Source organism: Catharus ustulatus, chromosome 2 (assembly GCF_009819885.2).
Source record: "Catharus ustulatus isolate bCatUst1 chromosome 2, bCatUst1.pri.v2, whole genome shotgun sequence".
Lineage (NCBI taxonomy): Eukaryota > Metazoa > Chordata > Aves > Passeriformes > Turdidae > Catharus > Catharus ustulatus.
The window spans coordinates 59,898,989-59,926,868 of NC_046222.1; the positions used below are offsets into that span (position 1 = coordinate 59,898,989).

Below are 27,880 nucleotides of genomic sequence, written 5' to 3' on the forward strand. Positions count from 1 at the left end.
TGTAACTCTCCTTGCATATTTGATTTTACTCCCTCAGTAAAACATAGTCTGCTTAACCTATTTTTGCTACTTTCCAACAGTTTCACCGGAGGGGTTCCTCCTTACGCCTTACATGCAGCTTTGCTATCCGAGCGCTCCTTTGTTAAATTAAGGCAATTAATAAATGGAGATGTTAAGCAATCAATTTTGCCTGCATATCTCCACAGCCTTACGTATGACTGGCTGTAATCACAAGATAAATGCAATGTGCTGATGTATGGTAATGTTCAATAATACATTCTCCACCAGGCTCAATTCATCAGGGAGTTTCTGGAGGGGAGGCATTTGTTATTGGCTGTCTCCGGACCTCAAGGATAACATTCCTGTCCTTTCCATTGGCCGCTCCGCTGCTGCAAGCCTCTTCCCGTCTTATTTTGATGATGAATATGAAGGCATGCTAAGCTGTGCCGGAGAGTAGCTCTCGCCGACTACACTCCCACCCCGGGCTCAAGGACTCAGCTCCCCGGCTGCTTCCCCTGCCCACTGCCAGCAGCAGCAGCAGCGGCAGCAGCAGCAGCAGCAGCAGCAGTAGCAAAGCCAAAAGTTGTGATGCTTTTCTTCACCCAGTGCTTTGGGGCTGTGTTAGATCTTATTCACCTGCGGTTTCAGCACTACAAGGCAAAGAGGGTTTTCTCAGCTGCCGGGCAACTTGTCTGTGTCGTCAACCCAACACACAGCCTCAAGGTGAGTTAAAAATATATTTTCTTCTTCTAACATCTCCTCGTCTTCTCCACCACCGGCATCCGTGATTCTCCACAGGGAATGAGATTATGCTCTGGCAGCAAGGGGAGAGTGCTGTTAACATATTGCAGCCCTGGCAGAGAGGATGCTTGCATTGTTTGAATGCATGATTCCCTTTGGAGCAAAGGAGAAGCAACCCACTGCTCCGAGCGATCGTGGGAAGTCGCGGCTCCCCTCCCCAAAGTTTCCTCATCCTTTTCACCCTCATAATGAGCGTGCATGTTGCAAGTCTTCGGTAAAAATGATTGGGAAAGTTAGTTGGATGAATTAACATCCCATTTTAGTAGAAGGAGGCTGTGTGGTCTCCCAGGCTGACACCCCAGCACAGAGGGATGCTGCCAGGCAGTGGGAACAGGAAGAGGGGGGTGGCATGGAGGGATCGCCTCTGCTGTCGTTTGCTCTTCCAGGGGAAAAACTGCTGCATCTGTCTCCTGAGGACATTCCTCTGGCGCCGAAACTGTCCTTAAGCTGTTTGCAAGGTGAATCTATTTTAGGAGGGAGAATACGTTCGCTTTAATTCAAAACTATTTATAGTCCCCGTAAAAACATTTCTTTTACTTGCACAGTTCTGAATTTTCACTGACGAAGTGTCAACAGCTCCATCTATACCAGAGCCTTCATGTTTGTAGTAGAGAAGGAGCAGCAGGGGGAGAAAGCAATCAGGAGGCTTTAATTACTTTATCACACTAGTGAATGACCAACTTTAATGAAGTGGCTTCTGTTTTGTGAGAAGTCCTTGCTGACCTGACTTGTGAGGTAGCTCTGCTATCCTGGTGCAAGCTTAGAAATCAATTTAATTCAGGACAAGTTATTTTTGGCTCTAGAAGGGTCCCTGTGAGATACTTGGAGGGTTTGCAGGAAGCATCATTCCCAAGCTCCTGGGACATCCATTGATGCTGTAAATCCCTCTTCAGAACAGCATCACCTCACAAAAAAAGGGTATGCTTGCCACAGTCACCTTTCTCTTCTCGGGCTGTGCTCAGGCAGGAGGAGATGGTTTCTAGCAGGGTGCCGGCTCCAGGAGGATTTTCCTGCAAGGCTGTGCTCTGAGCACGGATGAGGAAGGCACTCCCGGGGGGTGAAGAGCTTGGGTGCATCACTCTCCTCACAAGATAAGTTAAAAACACACAGCCCTGTCGTTATCTGAAAGGGACCAGTTGTTTAAATAGGTAAAGAAATTAGCTGCATTCCTAAGTGCATGGGGAGATTTTGTAAGTGAATGCTTCTGTGCTTAATCCTTTTATGTGACAGTCTCCTGATACTTTCATCTATCATTTTAATTATTTAAAAAGAAAAAAAACCAAAAAAACAAAAAAGAGCAGAAAAAGTCTGCCAACACACAACAGGTCCCAACACAATTTCAGTGCCAGTGGAGCTGTGTGATCAGATCCCATAAGCACACAACGGGGTCACTATTGCTCCACTGTTACCTAAGACTAGACCCAAGTTTATCATTTCAGGTCCTGCTGAGTTGCAGGTTTGCTATTGCAGGAGTTTCAGCTGTGTTGAATACATAGGGCATTTCATTTTGCTAAAAGCCCCCATGGCCAAGCTCTTCACTGCTCAAAATGAAATCCCGGCAGAAGGACAAACACTCTCAGTACTGCCTTGGCAGCATTTGAATGTAGGCATTGGAAGCAAATTCTCTTGGAAACAAACAGGACCCTCTAGGAAAAGATCTAGTGCGTCAGTAAAGCCCCAGCAAGAATTGTCTTGACTTGGCTGGGAATTGCTCCCCTGATAAGGCTGCATTGGGAGCTCAATGGCACAGGTGTCTCCACAGGAGACACCATTGGGATGAACAAGTGGATGAGAAACCCTCCACTCTGATAAACCCCTCTGGCTGTAGAGTGAAATGTGCTGTGCCAGTGCTCCCAGGTTACCCAGCTGACAACCAGACACAGAAATATGGTGGGCTTTAGCTGTGCTCCCCAGATGTTCAGCTTCCCTCCAGCTGCGTAAGGAACGCATCACCACTTAGTGGTCGCATCCAGAGGAGATATGGGGATCAGGTCCCTTTGTGCCCAGCATGACACAAATAGTTCTTCATCCATAGCAGCCTGTGGGCCAACTGGAGCCTGCTGGCTCTGGGCAAGCAAGGCACCTTGTCCAAAACCTGGTGTCAGAGTCAAGCCAGGTGAACCTGCTTTTCAGGGTGCCAATTTCTCCCCCAGGCATGCGCAGGGAGGCTGTTGCTGCTCTCAAAAGACATCTAAAGGACCGTGAAATGTGAAAGGGCCAAACTTATTCCTCTGGTGGTTTACAGTATTATTACTACTTCGATGTTTCTTATTCTATTATTTTTAGCTGGGTCTTTTCAACTGTAACATTTTGTTGACAGCCCCCAAATCTATCTTAACAATTGACAAGTGGAGTGAAAACTGTATTAAGGTTTGCAGTCAATGAATACAAACCTGCTAGGAAACAAGGGCTGGGAGCAATGTAATTTCTCTCCCTTTTCTTCAAGGCTTAAATGTTTGTGCTTACTCCAAAATCCCTTTGCAGAGGGATTACTTTATTCTTTAATCTCCACAGTGCTAGTGCAAGGGGACTCGTGGCTGATTGGTGCAAATGATAAATGACAGGCATCACACTCTGGTGTGATTATGCACGTTGACATCCTTCACACGGGTCAGGTCTTCAATCAGTGCCAGTGCACATAACTTCATTAAAGTCAATTGCTGCAGGACCTCCATTTTCACTCCTTCCACCCAAGGGAGTGCTCAGGGATGGTAGTGAGATTCAGCCCACACAGGAGGATCCATGGCTGGTGTGTGTGTGTCAGAGATGTGGCATCACAGCAAGCACTCAGTGAGCAGCAGAGGACAGGGGAGACATGGTACCTCCAGGGAAGGTTGCACCAGCTTCTGCTGTCACAGACCCACAGCCAGACCAAGGAGGCACTCCTGTAAAGTTATACCAGAGCACTGTCATCATCACCTTCACAGCCTGGACCTCTGACAACAACCAGAGTCCGTCACTTACCTCTTCTTTTAGGAGGGATCCAGAGATTGGTAAAGAAGCACACGTTTAGAGAGAAACTTGAGTATTTCTTCCCACTGAAAGGCTCATTAATTGAGAAGGCTGACGAAAATTTCTGTGTTTGTTAAAGGGCAAGATGGCAAAAGTGTCAGCACACATACCTTTATTGATCTGCTGCTATTTTTCCTACACTCGGCAGTCTGACATGGGTGACTCTAAGAAGGAAAGACAATTTTGCAACTGTCCTGTTGCAAAACTCTCTGTTTTGTCAGTTTGGCAGGAGTATGAATGGCAGGGGGTGTTTGTTTTGGAGCCTTTGTCCTTCTTGCTGCTTTCTGCTCTTTGTCCTCCTACAAAGGCTTCCCAAACACAGCAGTGTGTCACAGCACAGTGCTATACTGGGATCAAAATTCACTTGCCAAGCAGAGAAAACCACTTACTGACCACACTTCTATAGGTCACCTTTGTCCTCAACTATATTATATCCATTACTTTGTAACCTGTCTTCTTTCAAGCATGTGGTCAACCTGACATCTTCCCTTGGAGAGGCACAGCTGGGCAACAGAGCTCTCTAGCCAAGTGGCTGCTCCCTCCAAAGCCGTACCAATTAAAGGAGCGACACTTATGCTGCTGGCTGCAGATCCCAGCATGCAGGGAAAGTTTAAAGGTCCTCCATTTGCATGGAAGAAATGGGCACGATTTTCTGATCCTGCAGAGGTGAGGCTCAGTGAATTCCTGTACATTTTTCCCCCCCGTCAATAACAATTCTTTCCAGAATTGCAAACTGGAAAGAAGGTGAAGATGGGGGGGTATCCTCACTCCTTAGCATCAGTCCCTGTCACGATAGCCAGAATCACATGGCAGGGAACAGCAGTGCAATCACATTCCAGACAGGTGCTGATGCTTGAAGAGATGCTGCACACGGCTGGGTACAACAGATCTTCTTAATTCCAGGAGTTACTAGCTTTTTGCACACAATTTTTAACTCTTTGAGGAATGTGAAAACTGTTCCTTTAAATAATAAAAAAGTGTGTTTACAATAGTCTTGTAAAAAACACCAATCTCCACCTCTGCAGGACTTCAAGGAACTTGTTGAATTACAAAAAAAGAATATTCAAACAAGGTCATAAAAAAGTGTAATCTTATATTCTAAAAGGGTTGTAACATGGTTTAGAGGTCCTAGCTGTCTTTCAGCTAGTTTTTAAAGCAACAAGCAAATCTACTCTGACTCAGGGAAGGGATTTGAATCCTGTTATAACAGTTTGGCTCTGCACTCAGTGGCCAGCCAAATAGCGTTGTAATCCACTTTATACCCAGGAGGATTAAAGTGCTAGGGTGCATTACCCCCTCATGAGATCTATTTATTTGGTGTAAGGGAGGACAGGGACTCTGAAACCTGCTGCTAACAGCTCCCAGATGCCACTGTCTTGGCACAGACAACCTCAAATCTCCCATGCAGAGCTGTGATTTGGGGACCTCAGATTTTAAATCCTTTTGCAGGGATGTGGATAGCAGCAGGCAGAGCTCTGTCACCCCTCCTTCAGCCCTGCCTCTGTTTGAAGGGATTCCAGCTGACCCTGAGCACCACAGGAGCCTCGGTCTGTCCTGAGATATGACTTTGAGGGTACCCTGCAGACAGGAGGCACAGCATGCTCAGGCAGCTCTCCCTGGGGCTCTCCATTTGCAGGAACCCCTCTCTCAAGCCGTTAACCTCAAGCCTGCAGATCCATTCACCTGCAGGACCATTGACTACAGTCTCCTTGGCAGAGGGATGGAAAGAGCCTCCACTCCTGAGATTTCTATGTTAATAGGGTTGCACTTCCTTCCCCTCACCCTCCAGCCCAAATCCACTGTGGAAAGTTAACTACCAGTGTTAACTAGTCCTGTGTGCTATGCTACAGCTCTGGAAGTGGGATAGAGTAGGCAAGCGCTGTCCTTTCCCACCCACATTTGATTTTGAGAGTGAATTTGAGGCAATAGCACGAAGGGTAATGGTTTTAAGCTGAAGGAGGATCGATTTAGATTAGATGTAGCAAAGAAGTATTTTTATGATAAGGGTGGTGAAACACTGGCAGTTTTCCCAGAGAGGTGGTTTATGCTCTGTACCTGGAAACATTCAAGGTCAGGTTGGACAGGGCTCTGAACAGCCTGATCTTGTTGGAGATGTCCCTGATCCTTGCAGTGGGGCTGAAGCAGAAAAAAAATATTAAAAAAAAAATCCTTTTCAACTCAAACTATTCTAGGATTCTCTGAGTTTGTGTTAAATCTGACCTGGTTGCAGGACATTTGAAGTCAGATGTTATCAATGGAAGACAGTGTTGTTATTTTAATATCAGAGAAATGTCTCTCCCCTTGACAGGGTGTTTGACAGCAGGGTGAGGAGTAGCAGTCAGACACTGCCTCATATTACTTTGTAATCCACCCACTCTGATATGGCTCAGTATATCAGGCATTGCTCAGTGCAACCCTCTGGGTTAGACATAATAGCCCAGGTAACTGTCTCAGGAGAAATACTGTCCCAAAGGAATTGCTGTGACTAACACAGAGGGTGCAGAAGAAAAAAAAGGGTGTTTTAATACAAGTCTTGATTACATGAAATCAGTGGCAAGGCCTCAATCTGCTTCCCAGCAGATCAAAGTCACACTGAATAGGGTCCTGAAATCCCCAGGTGCTAAAATGCCCTTAGTCAGGTTCCCAGACACCATGAATTTTGCCTCAAAGTCAGATTTTACAGAGAGTATAATTTTTTGTTTAACCATTAAGATGCTCTCCTGGTAGCAAAGAACTCCCAGCATACATAGCTCGGTGACATTTAAAAGCTTCATTTTTTTCTCAGAAACAATCTGAGGTTCTTGAGTAATGCAAGAAATTGAGTTTAAAGGTAGTGCATTAGATCCCAAGAGCCCTGGTAAAATGAAGGAGAGGAGCTGCTGTGTCTGTGCCCTTCCTTCCTAGGACTTTGGTGTTTCCTGTGCTGTTTAAAAGCCCATAATTCTTGTTCTGGCTGGCTCAGAGTTGAGACTTCGTGTCTCTTTTGGCAACCCCAAAGTCTTCTCCTCACAACATGAAACTGGCATCCCTCAACTGAGGTCACAAGAGACAAAAACTGAATCCTGCAATAATTTCACAGGGTGGCAGCAGGAGGAAGACAGCCTTTATGCAGCTTTACTGGGAACTGAGTGAGGAAGTGGGGAGCAAGGGAGGGCACAGCCATGCTCTTCTGGCTGCATGGGGCTGGGGTGTTGAGGCATGCTGCTCCCCTGGCGTGGTGACCATGGCAGCAATGACCACGATGGGCTGCCCTTGGCATCTCCTGTGCCATTGGCACACATGGCATGGCACAGAATGGTACAGAGCCATGGTTCTCTTGGGAACCCCTGGAGGTGGATGTCAGGCAGCACATGAGCCACCAGAAAGGAGGGAATTCCTTTGGGGAGCTGAACAAGGTTTAGGCAGTACACTGAGCCTGCTTTTGCTGTGATTTTTGCAGCAGAACTGAGCAGAACTGAGCCACTCCAACTTCTGATGGAGCTAGGGGAAGCTGCTTGGGTCTAGCTGAACATGACAGCAACTTTCTTTCTTTCTTTCTTTCTTTCTTTCTTTCTTTCTTTCTTTCTTTCTTTCTTTCTTTCTTTCTTTCTTTCTTTCTTTCTTTCTTTCTTTCTTTCTTTCTTTCTTTCTTTCTTTCTTTCTTTCTTTCTTTCTTTCTTTCTTTCTTTCTTTCTTTCTTTCTTTCTTTCTTTCTTTCTTTCTTTCTTTCTTTCTTTCTTTCTTTCTTTCTTTCTTTCTTTCTTTCTTTCTTTCTTTCTTTCTTTCCATAGCTTATCTCTTTTAGTTGAGTCTTTTCTTCTCTGCTCTTGCTCTTTTTCATGCTTCCTATTCCCTGCTGTACCAAAGCCTTAAAGCAAAAGATTCTCCTCATCTGTCATTCAAAAATCTAATTTGGGGCTTTTCTTGCTCCTATTGAAAGGAAAGCATCACTAACTTCACTGCAACTTTGGATGTCTTCTTTTCCTCCAAGCTGTTTCAGAAGAAATCACAATCATTCAATGCTTGATGCACCTATTTCGCTGCTGACAGATGAAGTTTCACTTTAACACCATCAGGGACACGACCAGGAGAGCTACAAAAAGCAGTGAAACTTGTGTCACCAGCCTTGGGTGCAGCTGGCAAAGAAGCCAAGGGCTTTAGGTGCCTACAATATTAATTGCACTGGATTGGAGCTCGAGCAAGCAGGTCCAACTAAGGAGCCACAGCCCTTGTTGTCCACCCAGCATAGTGAGACATATCCCACCAGCTCCCAGAAGAGAGTGTCTGCCCTCTGTTTTGGAGTGGCAAAACAAATCCACTCTCAGCAGGGATTTAAGCTGGCGGTTTCATGCATACACTCTCAAAGCAGACACACGTCCCTTCTGCTTCCAAGGGCAGGAGTGGGTAGGGCAGTGGCTCAGCTGTTTTTCAGAACCTCACACAAAGCTCTTACCCCTTGGGGTTATTGAGGGCTGTGCTGAATGGAAGAATTTCACTTGTGCTTGGAGACTTCCTGAAAATTGCTCTGGGTGACTCGCTGCTAACAACCACCTGCAATGCTGCTCAGCTCTCTCACAGCATTCTCCAAAGAGAGAAAAGTATCTTGGCACTGCCAATGCATTTCCTGACACATGTGCAGTGTACAATTGGAAGTACTTTTATTTATTTAGAGGCATTTCTGAGCATCTTATGTAACATTAATGGATTTATCTTTAGCTCTCCCCTTTAGTCTCAGCAATACCATGAAAGCATCACTAGATGAAAACAGCAGAGACCTCTGAGTACTTTGTGTGCTTATTTTGGTGTTCTTTTTTTAAAAGACGGAAATGTTTGAAACAACTTTGGAAAGAAATTAACCACTTATTTCCATACCAGATGCAGTGCTTTTGGTTCTAGTCTTTTTTCCAGAGCATTTTCATTCTGAACTGATCCAACTGAAACCCTTTTTCAATACCAGATTGGCCTCCTTAGTAAAAAATAAATAATTCAAACAGTTTTAGTATTTCACAATGGAAATATTAGGGTTCAGAGTAGCGGATGAAGTGCCTATCAGCTCCTAGTAAATGCATAGCTGAGAAGAGACACAGGTCCTTGGGAGTATTTCATACACAAGATCACACACTCTTTCACATGAAATGCCAGCTGAAATGTAAAGAGAAACAGAGAAATGGAGCGTAAATAAGACAGGAAAATATTAAATTGGTAACATCTTGTGCAGAACACAAATGCTATAGATCAGCAAGGAGGCGGATGCTACAGAGCAGAAAACCACATCAGCAGAGGATGAAAATGTTCTTCCACTCCTGGGAACCTCCATGTGGGAAATAAGCAAAGTAATAAGCGTAAAACTGGAGTAAATGACCGCCACACAGGGATTACATAGGACAGCTGGGGTAAGGGGCTGGTCACAGTCACCTTCAGGCTTCATGAAAAGGAGAGGCTGAAATGGGAACAGCGGGATGGTGCCAAGTGGGGTGATCATGGCAGTACCCCAGCCTCAGCAGGAGAACCCAGGGGCTCAGTGTCAAGCACATGCCCAGATGGAAAAAGATGGATGTTTTGCAGGATCAGACACTTACACAGGCATTCTAAAAGTTATCAAACTCAATCCAGCAAAGGACCCTATGAAAAACCTGTTGGAGTTCAGCAGACTTACCCACCTCTTTTGAAGGGTGCAGGACAGACTAAAGACATCCTTCTCCTCAGTAGGGTGTCCGAGTGCTGCATTGCAAGGTCTGCTCAGCTGAGGGCACCTTGTTGCACACAGGGATGTGCTATCTGTGCTGGTTGGACTCTTCTGTATGAAAAGACATACCACAGGCCAGAGGAGTCCAGGGAAGTCCAGGCTTTACTTGTGTAAGGAAGGCAGAACTGTGAGTTCCCTGCTTTTTCTGCCTGAGAGCTGAAGTTTTCTCTGTAGTGCAACATCCTTAGGAGTCTAGGATCAACGAGATTCTTAATTCTCAAGGAAAGACTGTTTTTCTTGCCACCAACAATCAAGGAAGCTGGAAGACTGGCTTGGGATGGATATGTCATTTTTGTCTAGCTGAAGTTAAATTAAATTAATCCCACTGATACCCTACAGTTCCTTTGACTCATGCAAAAGAAAAACCAAGCAGGATGTTGTGTCCTTAAGACAAATCCAAAAATTTGGGCACAGTAACACCAAATACTATGTTCTCTATTTAACACAGGTTCAGGGAAGACAATTTTCTTTCCACTCAAGAAAAGAAAGCTTTTAGGGAGAGTTCAGATATAGTAAAAAAAGGTCTGACAACATAACTGCATGCTGAGAGCTTTCAATTTATTTCTACTAGAAGGAACTCATCACCAGGAAAAAAGTAGGGAATTACTTTTTGGACTAGTTGATGACAGAGAATGTCAGGCAAAGTGAGTGAAAAAAGCATGGATTTTATTACCTTTGCCAGGTAAGACAGAGGGACAAAGGGCCCCTACCTGGCAGATAATCTGAACATGAGCCAGTAATGTACCCTTGGGGTAAAGACCAGCCTCATCCTGAGCTGTGTTAGCAGGACTGTAAACCAGCTGCAGTGCAGTTTCTGAGAGCTAGTTCAGAGCTGCCCAGAACTCCTCTCACACCTGAATTTTGCTGACCATGCCATACTCCATAAACACAGAACTTGGTGTGAACAGGGAGGTGCAGCAGTGTAAGGATGTTGAGAGCGATCTTTGGGCATTTGCCTCAACAATGACCAAACCAAATTTGTAGCAGAAAAATGTATCTGAAAAGAATGAAGAAAGCAGACAGAAAGTCATGTAGGATGCACTTGGGAATCCCAGGTTCAGCACAGGAGACTGACACCAGTGAAAAAGTGTGGAGCTATGCCAGTTATACGAGTATCTGGCAATTTAAACTGCAAAGCCCAGAGACATCACCAGCTAATTAAATCAGTCTGGACTGGAAAGGAGGTCACTGTGGCTGATGAGGGATGGCAAAAGAGAGTAAGACATACTCCAAAATATGCTTTGGGACAAGCACCCTTATTTGTAATTACAAGCAATGCTAAATAAATACTGACACTGAGAAGATGCATTGTTCAATATCTACCAGAAAAGACTTTGCACCATGGCACAAGTGTAAACATGTTCCTGAAGAGTGCTGAGTGGAGAAAATGATACAGAGCAAGTCACATGGAGAAAATAATCCACTTGCACAAATCTTCCTCTCATTCTCCTTACGGGATGGCTTCCAGCAGAAAAAAAATTCCTGGGCTTACTCAATTAACTGCTTCATGATTACTTTCCCCCTATGGCAGAATCCCTGATGCTTCAGACCCACTTTTGGATTTGCAAGCTGTGTTAATTTGCTGTGCAAAGAGGCACAAAGCAGAGAGGTTACTTAGGTAGTGTTGTTTCTGTTCCCTGCCTGGATTCTGGGTCTGCTCACAGGCTCAATGGAGTTTCTGTTTCTGTTTGATCACTGAAAGCCACAAGTGTAGCACAGACTTAGGATGAGACAGCATCACTAGAGGTGAGGAAATGCTGATTTTCCCAGGCTTTTTAGGCCATGTTTTGCAGTGTGGAAGTCTGTAGGTGACCTGTGTTTTGTTGGGGGGATTTGTTGGAGTAAAATATTGCCATTCTCTATGTTAAAAGCTGTCATAGCCCTGGTGCAGCCGCAGCAGAGGGGGAAACAAATCTTGGTCCTAAGGCCACCCGCAAGGCATTTCACAGGTCTTTGTGGGTTTATTAAAATCGTTTGCATTTTTATGTCAGACTAGAGAGACAACTGAAATGCAGGTACATGTTCTCCTCTGCTGCCTTGGCAGTGGCTGTGCTGGTCTTGGAATCAGGAATGTCCTAGGCCACCACAGCAAGCTTCACCAGAAGGTATCTGACAGGACCCAAAGACACAGGTCCTTCAAAAATGTTTTGTTTCAGGTTTGTTGGCTTGGGAGATACGTTCATACCTTATTTTCTCTCCTCACATTCCTACAAGTAGTTGTGATGTGGTCAGGGTATTGTTAGCTTCAGTCAATTTCCTCTCTGTCATCATTCTGGCAAATGCATTTTGGGGACATCCTTACCCCTGTTGAGCCAGGCAGTGTCCTGTATAAATATTTCCCTCAAGACATCAACTCAGGCTTAAACTTCTCATTATTTGTGCTTCAGGGAGTGGCTGAAAAGATAAGTCTTTCACAGCCACACGCCATCCTCAACAGAGTGCAAACTCAAAGAAGGCAGTAATGCAGCAGGAGCACATTCCTTACACATAGGTATGTGTCTGCCTGCAGACAATTCATGGCTATGCCCAGGTCAAGATTTAAACTGTGTCAGGAAAACAGATGAAAATGCTTGCAGTAATTCACAATCACTTCTTCTGGTTTCCCCCATACAGCCAAACTGGAACCTGCCTGAATCTCAAGGGTCTGAATCACATGGGAAATGTTACAGCTTTAAAAGAAAATTGAACTTTTACTGAGTTTCTTCTGCCATAGGAAATATTTCAAAAAAGGGACTCAAAAACATTAAGGTCATGAATGGCTGCACAAACATAACCACTGATTTGTAAATAAATAACTGATTTTAAAGACTGAATTTTGTTTCAGGCTGTTGGTAAAAGATGAAGGCACTATCAGAAAACAGATCTGAAAGCAGCCTAATCTCCTGAAGCTTCACAAGGCAACTGGAGATAATTTATACTTGCAGCTAAACATGAGCTGGTGAGGTATCTCTTAATAATTTTTAAGCTTTTAATGATTTTTTAATAATAAACCAGTGATTAGAAAAGAGCATCCCAGTTCACAGATAAATCCAGGCTGTGTCTGGATATTTTGCTTATTTGGTGCTTTAACTAAAGCAGATTCAATTTGCCAGTGGCCAATGAGCAGCCTGTAGCAAGAGAGCTGAGTCTGATGAAGCAAATTTTGGGAAAGGGAAAACCTTTTCATTATTCACTCATAGGGAAAATCTGCCAAAAGCAACCTTTCAGCAATTTTTGTAATGGTAAATTTTGCTTCTTGGCTTTTAGGAGAAACTTGCAGATCAAGTAGCTTCTGAGTTATTTTTTGTAGAAAAGGACCTTGAGGCTCTCTACAGGCAAGTCACACAGTGGGTTGCAGTCTCCTTCAGTCCTGGATGACCATATCATTACAGCTCAGGTGCTCCAGGAAGACCTGTGCCACCTGCTACTTGCAAATAACTGAGTATTAAAAGTTGAGCAAAAATCTATCCCTCTGCAGCCAAGAAATCCTACAACTCAGGTCTGGTTTTTGCAGGTAATTTCTTTCCCTGGTGGGGAACAACCCTACATCTTGGTGGGTATCACCCAGATTTCCCCAAGAGCCATTCATCTGTTCCTGAGTTCATGGGCAAAATCAGTCTGAGCTCTCTGGAGAGCCCTCAGGGATGACTGATCCAGTCTGGGCTCCAATCCCAGGTTATAGGGAACAGTGACAGAGGGTTTGCTGTGCTTTCCTCTGTACCCAAAACTGCCTTGTCCCCTCCATGTACAAATAGAGCCTTTGGTCACACCAACAACCCTGGCAGGCTGGCTGTCTCCTGCCCCTCTGCTCTTGGAGCTGGGGTGCAAGAATAGATGGAGCAGAGGTGCTGCAGAGGCTGGATACGAGCCAGGCTGAGCCTAGGGGATAAATGGATGCATCAGGCGGGTGCTGTGCCTGAACTAATAAGCCCTGCAGGAGACAGGATCTGTTCAGCACAGCATTCTGCCAAGGCCTTGTGGTCTATCTGCCTCCAAACCTGACAGACCTATCCATGTGCTGCAGCACTCCATTGTGCTGCTGGAGCTGCAGGAGCCACCATCTAGCTGGGATGCCCTGCAGGAATCTGTGTCTTTGGTTTGTCTCTCTGTAAATTAGTGAGGGGCAATATTTCCTGACATCATTAAGGGGTTTGGGGTGGAGGCCAAAACAGTTGAATCAGCTGGTGTAGGTTAACCTTCCATGTGTGTGCAAAGGGTCCATCTGCAAAACTGATGCTGTTGCTAGAAATACTGGGAAGTTGCCAATCTTTTTGGTGTCAGTAAGGCCAAAGGATGTGCTCTACTGATCTCACCACTGTAAATAGGTAAGAAACAAAATGCGGATGCTGAAGCTTAGCTGTAGCCATCCAAGTTTATAATTTTTTAACCTTAATCCCTTAATGATGATTACAATGTAAGTAGAAAATATAAAGCATTTTAGGAGCATTAAGTAATACTTAGAGGACCCATTAATCCACAGCTAATATGCAGCCACCACTGAGAAGGAAAGAAGCAATCATGCCACCTCAGCATCACGCAGTGCCATCACTGCCTGGCTTCAGGAGGGAGGCAGAGGATGCCCCCTCACCTGGCACTGCAAGAGGAGGCAAAGATGACAGAAAATTAGGATCTGAAGATGTCACCAGGCACACACAGCTTCCTAACCTCCCTTTTCATCATGCATTGAGGTTTGGGGGCAGATCTGTGCCAACAACTTGAATTTTTCCCCAGAAAAGAACAGCAAAGTTGGCACCTTTTTCTTTCAGCTTCCAACCTGAGTAAAATTCAGCCACCTATATCATAGCTGAAGGTTGTGCTTTGGAAAAATGTGGGTCAGTGTAGCAACCTCTATGTCTGCAAAAGCAAGACCCCAGGGAGCTCAATCATAAGCCATCTAGGCTTCACCACACCAATGACTTGATAAAATAAATGTGTGGAAGTATTCACCAACTTATCTTCACCAATAAACAAAAATGGTCTTCACCAAATTGGGTTTTCTTAGTGGTTCGTTGTGCACAAGAGTGCACAGTCTTAAGTATGTTGTAGTATTGTTCAGTCCTAAGTATCATGAGTTGTCAGACCTGAAGAAGTCTGTGTCTGCAGTGCAGCCACCCAGTCTCTGGGCTTTAATTATGGAAAGGGAAATTGATTCTCATACAGTATGTCTGAATATCAAACGGAAATTTAAAAAAAAAGCAACTTGTCCTTCAGGAAGTTCTTAACTGGCAGAAATTTCAAGGGTGTACTGTGTATTGCCTTAGGATAGGGCCAAATGAGAATGGAGGGGCATATCAGGCAATAGTAGATGTACATGTACTATACAGTCAAAGGCAGGATCTTCCTTTGTCTTACCAAGGAACTTAATTTTCCTGATATCTGTCACCTTAGTAAATGAGTACTGAGGCTGTAGCAGTTCCATATGATACTTTCCCATGCATTATCTTCGCTTTCAGTATGCAAGATAAGGCTAAGGCTGACTGGAATGCAACACAGTGTCATGGCCAGATCTCCAAATGGGAGGTGGTTGCCCTAGCTGTAAAGCAAAGAGAGGTGAAAGAGCAGGAAGCCTTTTGTATAGATGGGCTTACCCCTCACACCCTGTCCCTAAAGTGAATAAGGAAATAAATTATTGTGCTCAAGGGGTAAATCCTTCTCTGGACAAAATCAGCAGGGATGCAAGGCCCCCTGATCTCTCAAGCCTCCATCTGTGCTCTGTGGTTCACTCATGGGTGCTACCCATGGTGGTAAGTGACCTGTGGTGTTCTGCAGTGTTGGCAACCACCCCAGGCATCATGGCCAGGGAACAGAGTGTGGACAGGTCATCTTCCAAATATAACAGCCTGCTGCAGATCAGCCCCCTCCTTCCTGCTCTGTGCTGCCCTTGTCGCTGGTGTGGGTGTGTCTTCTGTGCCTACACTAATCCAGGAGCTATTCCCAGGGAACCAATAAATGCCATACCTTTATGTGATGCTCCTGATTTTCCAGATTTTTTATCTAAGCATAATCTATTGGAGTTATTTAATTACCACAAAGCAGCTGCCTTATACCATCACAAATACATCTATTTGCCTTCATTTTGCAGTATGGTAATTAACTACCAACAAATGATTTAAAGCATATTTACAGAGGGAAATGTCAGAGATGCATTATTTTTTCATGCCCAGTAAATGCACTCACAATAACCAATTTGGTATTTAATTAACTCACTTATGAGCTCACCTATGAGAAATATTATTTGAGAGAACATGTTGGCTATGATTCTTAGGCAGGCTCTCAGAGGGAGAATGCACCAGTTGCAGGTCAGCAACAATTTTTTGCTTTATTATGTTGGGACCTTTTGCTGTTTGTATGTGCTTAATGTAGTTACGGCCTTCATATCATTTCAAAGGTAAACTATTAAACATGCAGAAAATCAATATGTAATAGAAGAATGTTCATTAAGAGAACCATAAATCAACTCCTCTGGAGACAGAGCAGGTACCAAAAGCTCTTCTAGAGCTGCTGGCCCATCATGATTGGAGGAGAGGAGATGGTGACCGTGAACAGCACATTTCTGTGCTTCATGCCTGAGTTAACACATACACATTAACAAATATTAATTAGGAAGGGAATTTGCACCCATCAGGACCTAGCAACTGTGTGGTACTTCCAGTTTTCCTTCTTCTGTAACTCCCAGATGAGGTGGAGATTGCACAAGTTAAACAGCTCTTCCATTTCTTCTCCTATTTGAAATTTCGCTGACATAACACAGGTAAAGCTTTGGTGAGGGTACAGTGAAATTTTCTTGCCTTGCAGACATAAATTCACATCCTTTAAAGCTAGAAGCGGCTCTTATGGTAACCTAACCAGGCTAGCTGCACAAACCCAAAGCCAGGTGAAAAGGATCCAAGATCCTTCCTCAGGAGCTCAATGCATAACTTCAGCTCCCAGATATCTCTTAGAAAGTCCTCTGGTTTGGACCCAATGACTTTAGTCAATAGAGATCACATGTTTATGGGCAAAATATGGTATTTTTAGAAATGGTACTGTCAGCAGAAAAAAAAGGTTACATTTGATTACCATCTTTGGCAAAGCTGGGAAGGCATTGTACAGTGTTTTCTTCTTCCTGAATGCTAACAAAATAGCAGCACAGTTTGTACCATTTGGTATAGCTTTGCAGTAGGCTTACATTCCCTTCGTGTTTACTACATCAGCCTGCTCTCTCCAGAGCCCTTTTTCCCTGTGCTCTTCTCCCTAGCAGCTTTTGCAGGTGCAGTTGCAGCTCATCTTGACTGCTGGATCAGCACTTTCTGCCCTCTGAGGCTTTGTGAAAGTCACCCCAGCTTGCAAACCTCCTGGCTGATGCTTCAGCACTCTGTAAAAGCCAGGGATGTCTGCACACACTGCTTACCCCACAGCAGAGCCCCAGCTCTCCCCACTGCTTTCCCACAGGCAGCTCCAGCTTTCTGCCCCTGCCCTTTTTTGCAGGATTGCTCCTTTACTTTTCCTCCAGTCACCTCCTGACCCACCCAGCTGGCTTCCCCATCCAGGAGAGGGCAGAAAGCACTCTCCCTGAAGAACATCTGCTCCTGCAGGTTCCTGAAGCATCCCTGGTCACCCTAAATCATGGGGATCAGCTGTGGGCTTTCTGCTCCCTTCTCCCTGGCTTTACCAGCCTGGCAGAATTAAAATGCCTTAATGCTACTTCTGTTCTAATGAAGTATTGAAGCTCTTGTTTCAGGGGACTGGTATTAGATATTCTTGTACTTTTTTTTTTTTTTTTTTACCTGCGGTATAGAGTCTGTGGCTCATTGATCTGGAAAATATCATGCTTGTCTTTGGCAAATAGCTAGGCTTCCATAAAGTGTCCCTCAAGTAGAAACTCCCAGTCGGCTTATAAATATTGTCACCTGCATTTTAAAGCTGGAAAAACCAAGGCCTTTCTGAGGTTAAAGTTAGACCTGTGACACAGAAAAGAGAAAACTCCAGTCTCTTTTCATTAAGATGTTCTGAGTAATTTTGTGGAATGAGAGATGAAACCTCTTCTGAAGTCAGGGAAAGTCTCACGGGCTCAGCACTTAGAGGTTCACACCTCCCATTAGCTGAAAGAAGGGGGAGTTTTTTGAGGGTGATCAAAATACATTTGATGTTGAAGTTACAGAAAGCCATTAATTATTCTGGTTTTGGAGATAATCAGTCCAGGCACCTGTTACATATAACAAACAGCAATATAGTGCTAAAAAAATAAAGAAGAATAGTAAATGTAAGCTGATAGCATTTATAGTGAGGAAAAGGTGTCCTTTGAAGGATAAACACCATTTCTTATCTCACTCTGAAGTCCATGGACTTGGTGAGAACATCCCAGCTCCTCTCAGGGATGTTTTGCTACAGCCCAAACAATCTAGAAAATAAATTAAGTACAGTAATTTCACGATTATAAGCTGCACCATTTTGACTAAAATTTTGGTCCAAACCCAGCTGTGGTTTATAATCAGGTGCGGCTTATATACGGACAAAGAACAAAAAGTTGCTGTTTTAGTTTGGAGGACAGGTGTCTGCTGAGAAAGGCAGGAACTTCTCTTTGAAATGGAGAATGTAAACCCCCTCCCTCCAAATTATTATAATTTTGAAATCAAGGGGCTTTCAGGCAAAGATATGGGAATTAGGAATAACAGCTCTTTTCTAGGGAAATTAAAATAGAAATACAGTACTACAAAGAAACAAACTCCAAACCCTGACAAAGTCAGAGTACAACCTGACACCGTCAGGCAGGGTGTTGGCAGCAGTCCCATTAAATGGTGGCTACATCCTCCTGCAGTGACAGATGTGATTCAGTTGGAGCAGTGCTCCTGTACAAGGTGCAGTTTCCCTCCAGAGGTCCAGTGGTGATGTGGAGAAATCCAGTTTTCCTCTGGAGTCCAGTGGAGAAAGGGGCTCAGTGTCCCAAAACCTCTGTTTTTATCTTGGTAAGAAATGTTGGGCTCTTCCCCCTGGCTGGAGCAACTTCCAGTGGGATGCAGTAATTTTATCAGTCCCACAGTGGGACTCAATGGCCATTAGCAGAAAATGACTCCCTGGAGGAAGGATGGGGTGTGAAAAGATAAAGAACAATGCCCCGCCTGGTTTCAATGGATGGCCCATTAGCAGAATATCTGCTGTTGAGATAAGGATCAGTGCCCCCACCCTCAACAGCTGGTGATAGAATAGATACCTTTTATCACACCCTATATTGTAACCCAAGACAGTTGCCGACACCCGGATGCACGGCTTATAATCAGGTGTGGCTTATAATCGTAAAATTACTGTAAATTATTTTCAAGTCTAAGCTGCATCAACTCAAGATTGTACTAAACTTTTTATACAAAATAGAAAAAAAAAATGAAGACACTGTTGAATGCTGGACGGAAAAGGTGCAAATTTCATGCAAGATGCCTCTGTTTGTCCCCAAGGGCAGTGCTTGGGCAGTGCCTGTGGGATGCTGCCTTCCAGTTGTGCCTCTGCTGCTGCTGGTCATGCAGGGGAGACCTACAGCAAATGCCTTCTGCTGATTATTTAAGAGGAAAAGGGAAGTTTTGATTGAATTAAATCTGTGGTTTATTTTGGATTAAATTGCAGCTAAGTTTAATGTTCCTTTTGAACAACTGGGAGAATGTTGTGCTCATTTCCTAGAGGTTTTATCCACCTTTGAATCCAAACTGGAGAATGAACAGTCCAAGTGGGAAACGGTTTCAATGCCTAAATGTAGGGACTGGGTTTTCTTCTCTCCACTATGGATGGGCAGGTACCAATCCCAAGCCATGAGAAGTACATGGCAGCAACTCTGGAGCTCAGCCTGGCTCTTTGGCCATTCTGCAGACTGAGCTCCCTGGAGAGTAACAGAAGCAGACAAATCTGCATTTTTCCCACCGCCTGAATTCACAGAAAAGTTGATGATAGTGCAAGGCTTGTACTTGTCTCCTTTTTCTTGCTCTTTCTATAGCCAAGTGGTGTGCTGTTAATGGACATGCATCAAACTGCCTGAGACAGCATGTTCAGCACTGAGAGTAGGAAATAATCATTTCAGGGCCACTGCTAAGAAAACCTGTCGAAGTGTCTTGGGGCAGAGTGAATATCTAGTACTTGGGGATTAATTATCTGGAATTTAATGAGGCCAAAAGCTAGGTAGCAATTAAATGTCTGTAGATGGAAAGAGTAGTTTCATAAAAGACTTCAGTGGTGAGGCTGGCTTAAAAAGACTTTGCTCTCCCATCTCAGGCTGTTACCGGTATTACTGGCTTTAGGGATGTGCTGTGAACCAGATTGCTGAAGGGGTCTGCATTGCAAACTCTTTTGGGGGATTATATGTGAGGTGTGACATTTCAAAATAAGACTTAGGTTTCTGCCAAATTGGAGGAAAGAAGGAGATGTGTGTGTGTGTGTGTGTGTGCAGCATATATGGCCTTACACACATCAACATATATGGGTTGCAGAAATGATGTTTGCACAGTATCAACATCTAACACTGGTGGGTTATGTATAAATAAAAGAGGGATAGGAAGTAACCTCTTTCCTGAATTTAAATACAAATTACTTCTTCAGCTGGTGAGGGTTAGCTCTTGCCACAGCAATTTCACTTGGGTAGATGCAGCTGCTAGGGTGGTGCAGAGAGAACCAGGCAGTGAGCTGATTGTTCAGGTGTATGGATGATCAGGAGTTTTGTGTTCATATGTACATACATGCATAAAAGGACTGTGGTTTTTAACAGTAAATTATACTTTGATAAGTCAACAGGAGGCCCTATTTTCTTTCTAATTTATGATCATACCCCTGTACTCAGCACTGGTGAGGCCACACCTTGAATCCTGTGTTCCATTCTGGACCCCTCACTATGAGAAGGACATTGAGACTGTGTGTCCAGAGAGGGCCAATGGAGCTGGGGAAGGGTCTGGAACAGCGTCTGAGGGAGCTGGGGGTGTTTAGCCTGGAGAAAAGGAGGCTCAGGGGGGACCTCATTGCTTTCTACGAGTGCCTAAGAGGAAAGCAGAGCCAGGTTGGGGTCGCTCTCTTTGCCCAGGTAGCAAGAGACAGAACAAGAAAAAATGGCTTCAAGTTGTGTCAGGGTTTAGATTCGATAGCAGGAAGACGTTCTGCCCTAAAAAGGTAGTCAAGCATTGGAACAGGCTGCCCAGGGAAGTGGTTGGGTCACCATCTCTGGAGGTGTTTAAAAGAGATGTAGATGTGATGTTTAGGGATGTGTTTTTGTGGTGGTCTTGGCAGTACTGGGTTAACAGTTGGACTCGATCTTAAAAGTCTTTTCCAATTTAAACAGTCCTGTGATTCTAAGAAATATGTGAACAGTTCCCATCTACTGTTTTTAAGAAAAACAGATAGTAAAACTCCTGACCACCGTATGACCTGCCATATAGGTGTCTATGTGACATTAGCCAAAATCCAGTCCTGTTCTGTTTCTTCCAGTCCAGTTTTTCTACAGAGTTCATGTTTCCCTCTGAGTACAATAACAATATCACTTCAGTTATTACCATTGTAGCAAGCAGATCAGACATGCTCCCTGGCATCTCCATACAACATATTAGTTCTGATTATGTAAAATATTACAACAATTATTGCATCAAACAAGATGCAGACAACATGATTAAAGCACCGTGGCATGACACATAAAATATGAAATTATAGACACATTATTTGACTAGGTATTATACTATTTTGCATATGAGACCTAGGAAAAGACTTGCAGCATCAAAGATCATTTTATTTTTGAAATCAAGAATCAGAATATAACCACTCTGGGCTTGAGCAGAGCCCTTTCTTGCCACTTATAAAAAGACTGATGGTTTTCTTACAGCCATGAACCAGCTCTCCATCACATATTTTGTTTTTTAAAGCTGTAATGAGATCACACATAGCTCAGCTTTCCTTAACTCTCCGTGGGCTTGTATCAACGCAGATGTTCATTAAGAAGAGATAATGGTTTAAAAGCTCTAATTTTGTTACCCTCTCTGCCATCTAAACTCATCCTAATGTGATTAGGAAAGTCCTTTCTTACTTAGGCAGGGTCAATTTGTCTCTGAGGAGGTAGGGAAAGGAGACATTGAGGGTGCCAGTGCTGGCTCCGTGCTCAGAAATGTTATCGTGGCGGCGAGCAGACTTGTTAATGCCGTGTCCTTCATCACATCCTAAGGCAGGGGAGGCCAACCCACTTCAGTCTTTCCTTATTTATCTGCATTTATCTGGAAGCAGTGGGCTGCCACATTTCCACAAGTGCACTTTATACTAAAAGAGGCTCCCAAACCTGGTCACTGAGGCTGCACCCATCACTTCTGATTTATCACAGCTTCACCTCAGTGCTGTGCAGGACCACAAGAAACCCAGTGAACCGAGAGCAAGCTGCAGAAGCGTTGGCACAACAGGTTTCCAGAGCTAAGCATTTCGTGTCACACAGAACCAGACAAGAAGTTAAAGCAGTCATAAGGAAGTTTAGCCTAAGGTCAGAAAACACCAGGGTTCTCCCACACCGTGAGGAGCCTGTGAGAAATAATAACAGCAACCAAAAAAGGGACAAAGTTCTAGAGATCTGTTGGTGCAGCCATGGGTCAAGACTTGGCTGCAAGTACAGGGAACATCATGGGCAGCAAATTGCAGGCTGGAGGGTCACTGTGGGCTATGGAGTCATGAGAGTTTCAGAGTCACAGAGTGGGGAGGGAGCAGCAGGGGGGAAGGGAAGGGCTGTGGGATGAAGCCCATCAGAAAGAGATACAAGTGATGCTGAACGTGCCTGTGGTCAGGCCATATCTGCTCTCTTTTGGGACAGCCTCACACCAGGGATGTATATGGAAAGGTTAAAGAGCTATTCACTTCTCACCTGCTGCATTCACCTATAGCAGGAGTGGGTGGAGAGATACACCCACTAAGCTTTCATGTGGGCACTCTCATCTGGCCCTGGAGTGTAAATTGCCACTTCCCTCCTCTATAGTTCCTCATCAGATGTCACAAAAAATTTTCAGAAGAGGGTGTTACTCTATTCCTACTGCAGTTGCTCCACCTCTGGCTTTTTTTGCCCTTTGTGGTAAAATAACCCAGTCCAGCAACTAAGTACCTGCAATCTGTTTGCTCACTCCTCACCAGCAGGATGGGGGAAAGAAACAGAACTAAAAAAACCTCTGATCTTAAGAAAAAGATAATCTAATAAGAGAAAAAAGAGAGAAAACAAAGAACATGTGATGCAAATACAGTCACCTGCCACCTCCCACCAGCAGACTGGTGTCCAGCCAGTCTCCAAGCAAAGCCTACTTTGAAAAGAATACCCTCTGCCCAATTTATTGATGAATGTGACATTCCAGATATGCATTTGATCAGTTGGGGTCATATGTCCTGGCCTTGTCCCTTCCAAAATTATTGACCAACCCCAATAAACTTGTTGGGGGGAACCAGAGTGTTAAATAGAAACCTTGATGTTGTGCAAGGACTTCTCAAAAATAACTGTTTGTGTTTGACCAACAGTTTGATTTGTGTTCAAATCATAGATTTTTTTGTCACAAGTCAAAAGTCCAGCACCATAAGGGTGTCTGTGAAGAAAGTTAATTCCATCCAAGTTGGACCCAGTACTCCTTATTTGATTTCACTCCACATCCTCAGTGACTCCTCCCTTCTTGCACATCGCTCTTTTCTGGTGCCAAATGTAAAGGAATGCCTGACTAAATGGAGAGTTCCATTTTACCCAGCAGGAGGGAAACAGGCATGCCTAGAGCAAATGCAAAAGCAGATCACAAGGTGAGTCCATGCTATTTACTCTGATTTTTGAGAGATTCTGTATTGACTAGGTAATGAGCAGATGTCTGTGAACCTCAGATGTTACGTAAAGTGAATCAAACTTCTTGTCTTTGAACCCTTTTGGTGATCTCTGAACTCTGAGACACAGAACACAAAACTTTAACCAAATTTCTCTTTTTGACATCATAGACACTCTAGCCCAGCAGAGTTACTTTCCACTTACTAGAATGGTTCACATCTTCAAAGGTTATCTTGCTGTGGCTCTTACTAACATCTGAATTGTTGCCCTTAAAAAGAGCGATAGACTACATTCATCACTTTTCACTCATGTACAGGTGAAATACAACTTTGGCTGTGTTTTTTACCCATATGCCTTAGTGATAAACTTTGTAGTAAACACCAACAAATAACTATGGAAGTGTTTATTCTCATTAGTTGGAGAGATGACAACAATTCAGAGGGAGAACAAGAACAAAGAAAGAGGATTTCCTTCTATTGCCCATGCTGGCTTTATGTACTGGAGAGAGGAAACAGTAACCCTCCTTTTCTTTAGGTCACTTTGTTCAGGCACCTTTTGCTATGCACAAAGAGATTCTGTAAGCAGGATATGCACAACTTTGAAGTGTAACACCGTTATTTATTGGTTGAAACAGACAAGGGATATCTGGCATTTAACATCTGAGGAGTCCTTGCTAGGCAAGTAGTAAGCCACAGGGCCAGGGAGGTTTGCACTTGTGGTGTGTTCTGAGTGCTGCTGAGTTTCCAGTTTCCAAATCTCTTTGTTGCCATCTAGGATTTTATGTCTTTCCAAGCTGGTATTTTATTTCTTGAATCCTGTAGTTGCTACCTATCTACCTGTCCCTACAGAGCAGAGCCATTCTCTGTAGTCAATACACTGGGATACCCCAGGTTTTCAGTGGTACCCCAGTAAATAGGGGGTGGATAAGTTCTCGTGAGGGATGCTGGCTTAGTCAGTGTGGGAGAAAATTGTGCTATTTCCTTTACCTGTTCATAAACATTACCTGCTGGGGACTCAGGGCAGGATCCAGCTCCTAAAATACAATTAGATGCTCTTTGGTCTCTGACTCCAGAAGACTCACCTGATCACTTAGAGTCAATAAGAGTCCCTGTACACCAAAGCTGCCACTGAAAATGTGTAAATGTGCCCAGTGTGCCTCTTTGCCCACGGCTGATGTCCTCAGACCATCTTGCTCAGCTCTGCATCTCCCACTTGTACCTCCCTGGGTGCAAAACCAGATAGTCTCATGGTCCCCAATGGACTAGATCCTGTCTTTAATTTGTGGGTGTACCCAGCACAGACTGACAAGCTAGAGGACAGGAAAAGACACAACTCCCTAGCAGCAGCTTTCAGTCTGTGTTTCACCCATTGTTTACAGAGTAACTTTACAAGTAAGAAGCCTCTCCCAAAGGGAGGGAGCTGCAATCTGCTACTTCCCACAGGAGTGCCCTAGTGGTGGAACAGATTGAAGCAGGGATCACCTTCCACTCTTCCTGTTGAAGCAAGGGCATCATGCAGTCAAAAACACAAACATCTTGGGATATAAATACTATTATTCAGTACCTATGTCTTTTATGGAAACAGTGAACCACAGCCTGTTTTTTCTCTCTGCTATAAAACACAATCCACAGAAACTAGGACTCAATCCTAAATTTATCGTCCTTCACGTCAGCACACAAACTGTGAAAGCCTCTTCTGTCCCTATCTTCCTGCTCCTAGCAGCTCAGCTCTGTGGAATGGAGCTGTCCTGGCTTTGTTCAGCTGAGAATTTGGGTTTACAGTGGCTCACCCTTTCTGTACAGTGCTTTTTCAAGGTACCTGTTATGCTCAGTGCTGGAGAAAAAGCAATAGCAGAAATAATGAGGGTGGCACAACAGTAAAGCAGCCAAGTGAGAAATGTACCACTCCAGCACAAACGAGACTCATTCTGGCCACTCAGCACCTGCTCTTCTCCCTGGAGCCACAGCTCCACTGCCAGCAATGTCCACAAAACCTTGAGGTGCCTCCACTGAATCATGATGTCACCTGCCCACAGCTGAGCATGTTCCACTGAATGTGACCCCTCACCAGGTGTCTGTAGTTGTGTGGATGGAATTCAGATATACAATAAGAAGCCAAGTTTACTTGAGATACCCTTGCTCCAGAGTGTCAATACCAGGAAACAAATGATATGGAAGGAAATAATGCAGTCCTATGACTATGGTATACACTTAGAATTAATTCCCTGTAACTGAAACTGATTGTTCACATAAATCTCACTCTGCTTTTAAGCTAGGACATAACCTCTGCTTAATTGATGTTCGTGCCTGAAGACGAAGAAATCAATTTGGCATGTCTAAGGAGACTTTAGGTTTTTTGCATAGAACGTTTTTCCCTGGTAAAGGGGTGTGGTTTTTTTATAGGTTTGGGTTTGTGAAACAGAAGAGAAACCTTTAATAGTTACGTGCATAGATGTAGCCTTTCTTGGTAGGTTTGGAAACCAAAACACCTTCTGGATGCATCCTTTCCATTGTCAAATGCCTGTGCATATGTAAACTTGCACAGTTAGTTCTCATTCTTTCCTCACTAGGAAAGAATCTAGGGTAAAATGTCCATTTGTAATTGTTTATCACTGTGCACACAATCAAGACCTGCGGAGGCACCTGCTGAAATGGGGGTATGACACATCCATTCCTGTTTTATTGCTCTTTAGCCATTGCCCACCCAGTAACATCCTCAGATTCAGGTGAAAGTGAACAAATTAGGTGGGAAAGCTCATTTTAACATCAAGCCTGTAGTGTGGGAATATCAGCATTAAAAACTACAATGTGTGAGAAAGCTCAGCCCCATTTCTGACTGACTGGAGTTGGGATGTGATTAGCAATGCATGCTCACAAGCACGCCCTTCCTTAAAGCTCTGAATCAAGCAAGTGGAAGAACAAGGAGTCTGTGCTTGATTTTGAAATGAGCTTGTACAGCAGGTTTGGTGCATGGTTATCATGCCTTGTTACACGCACTGCCTCATGTCCTACAATTTATGTGCTAAGTATTTCTACTACAGCAACTGCATTGATTTCAAGGGCAGTTTGCAAAATGGTGTGACTCTGCAGCTGACAGGGAAGGTAAAACCTGAATGCCCTCTTCCAGACACAGAAGGGCTGAGTACGTCTGAGGAGTTGAAATCAATCCAAAAGCTGCTGACAAAATGTGCACTTGAAGGAAGAGAGGCTTTTTACATAGCGCCTTATGAAAACAAACACGTACCTGACATGTAACTGCAGCTTGACATAAGATGCCAAAAGAAAAAGCTCTTCACAGGAAAGTGCTTATTATTTTCACTTTCAAATGACCAAGTGCTTAGGAAAGGTGTCAGAAGAAGTCCCTGAAGGCTGTCAGTCTCTGTGCAGCCATTAACCTTCAAGGGCTTGGGAAGCAGGACACCAACTCCCCTGATGTGGATTTTTACCTCTCTCCTGCACATGCTGCACCACCTCTGGGTGCAGGAAATTCAGATATGGCTCTATCTACCAAACCACAGCAGGCCAAGGCCACAACACCAATTTGCAATTACCCATGCAACGCAATGGACAGCATTCTCCCTGGATTTGGAACATACCAGCAAGCTTAATTGCCTTGGAGAGATCAGGATCTCTATCCATCAGATGCAATGCAGAGGCCACTCTGTGTGAGAGGTAAATTAAACCATATGGACAAAAGACGTTCCACTTGATCTCAGGGCCAGGAAATGACCCCTGATTTGTTTTATTTACCTGCATAAATGTAGCCTTTGCTGATAAATTAGGGATGAGCCAGTGTAAGGCCAAATAGATGGACCAGGAAGAGGAAAACTCAAAGAGCTCAAAGGTTACCAGGGAGCTCAGAGGCAGGAGCAAAGTGGGATTCATCTCACCTTAATGTAAGAACTGAAAAACCTAATATATGTATCTGAGCTTAGTCACCCTCAACTCCCCTTACAGGCAGTGGAGAGAAATAGCCAAGTGAAACCAGAATCAGGGCAACGCCAGACCAAACTGGGAAGCAAGTTTAGCTGTAACTCTGCCACTCTATGGCTACAGATGATTTAGCTCAATCCTGACGCTATTTTATGCAGACTTTTTAAAATTTTCCACCTGCATGCCTTTAACTGCAGTCACCTGTCTATGGTCAGTAGCAAGACACTCCAGCAAAAGGGCATTTGCAAGTCAATTTGGGTTGATACCACTGTCACTGATACTCATTTTCACATGTCACTATTAACAAAGAATTGCAGATTACCTTGCTCGTACTCTAATGCAAAGAATTCTTCTTAACACTTTTTAACCTCAGTTTCTCATCCTGAAACATTCACTCTCCTCTCATCTTCTGCCAGTGTCACCTTAATGTCCATCACCTGGAATTATGACTATACCTCCCTTTGCTGTTCTCATAGTGTCCTTTCTACTTCACTGCGAGTTACAGAACTTAAAAAGTAGTAGCCAGCCATCACTGTCAGCTGGGCTTGGCACCTTTCTAAGTACAAAGGAAATTAAATATTGAGCAGTAATAAGCGAAAATGAAACATGGATCAGTATGGCAGGTCATGAGAATGCTGAGGGGCCTTGAATTACAAGGGCTTTTTC

At 44.1% G+C, this 27,880-nt stretch overlaps 1 protein-coding gene across 1 annotated transcript in view; it reads left to right on the forward strand.

The window, feature by feature from the left end:
• Positions 1-317: 317 nt before the first annotated feature.
• Positions 318-27,880, forward strand: part of SIAH3 (siah E3 ubiquitin protein ligase family member 3) — a 42,161-nt gene continuing 14,598 nt past the window's right edge. The window contains exon 1 of the mRNA XM_033053408.1: positions 318-723. Within this exon, the coding sequence (XP_032909299.1) occupies positions 589-723 (135 nt within the window). The 5' untranslated portion in view covers positions 318-588. The remainder of the gene's footprint in view (positions 724-27,880) is intronic.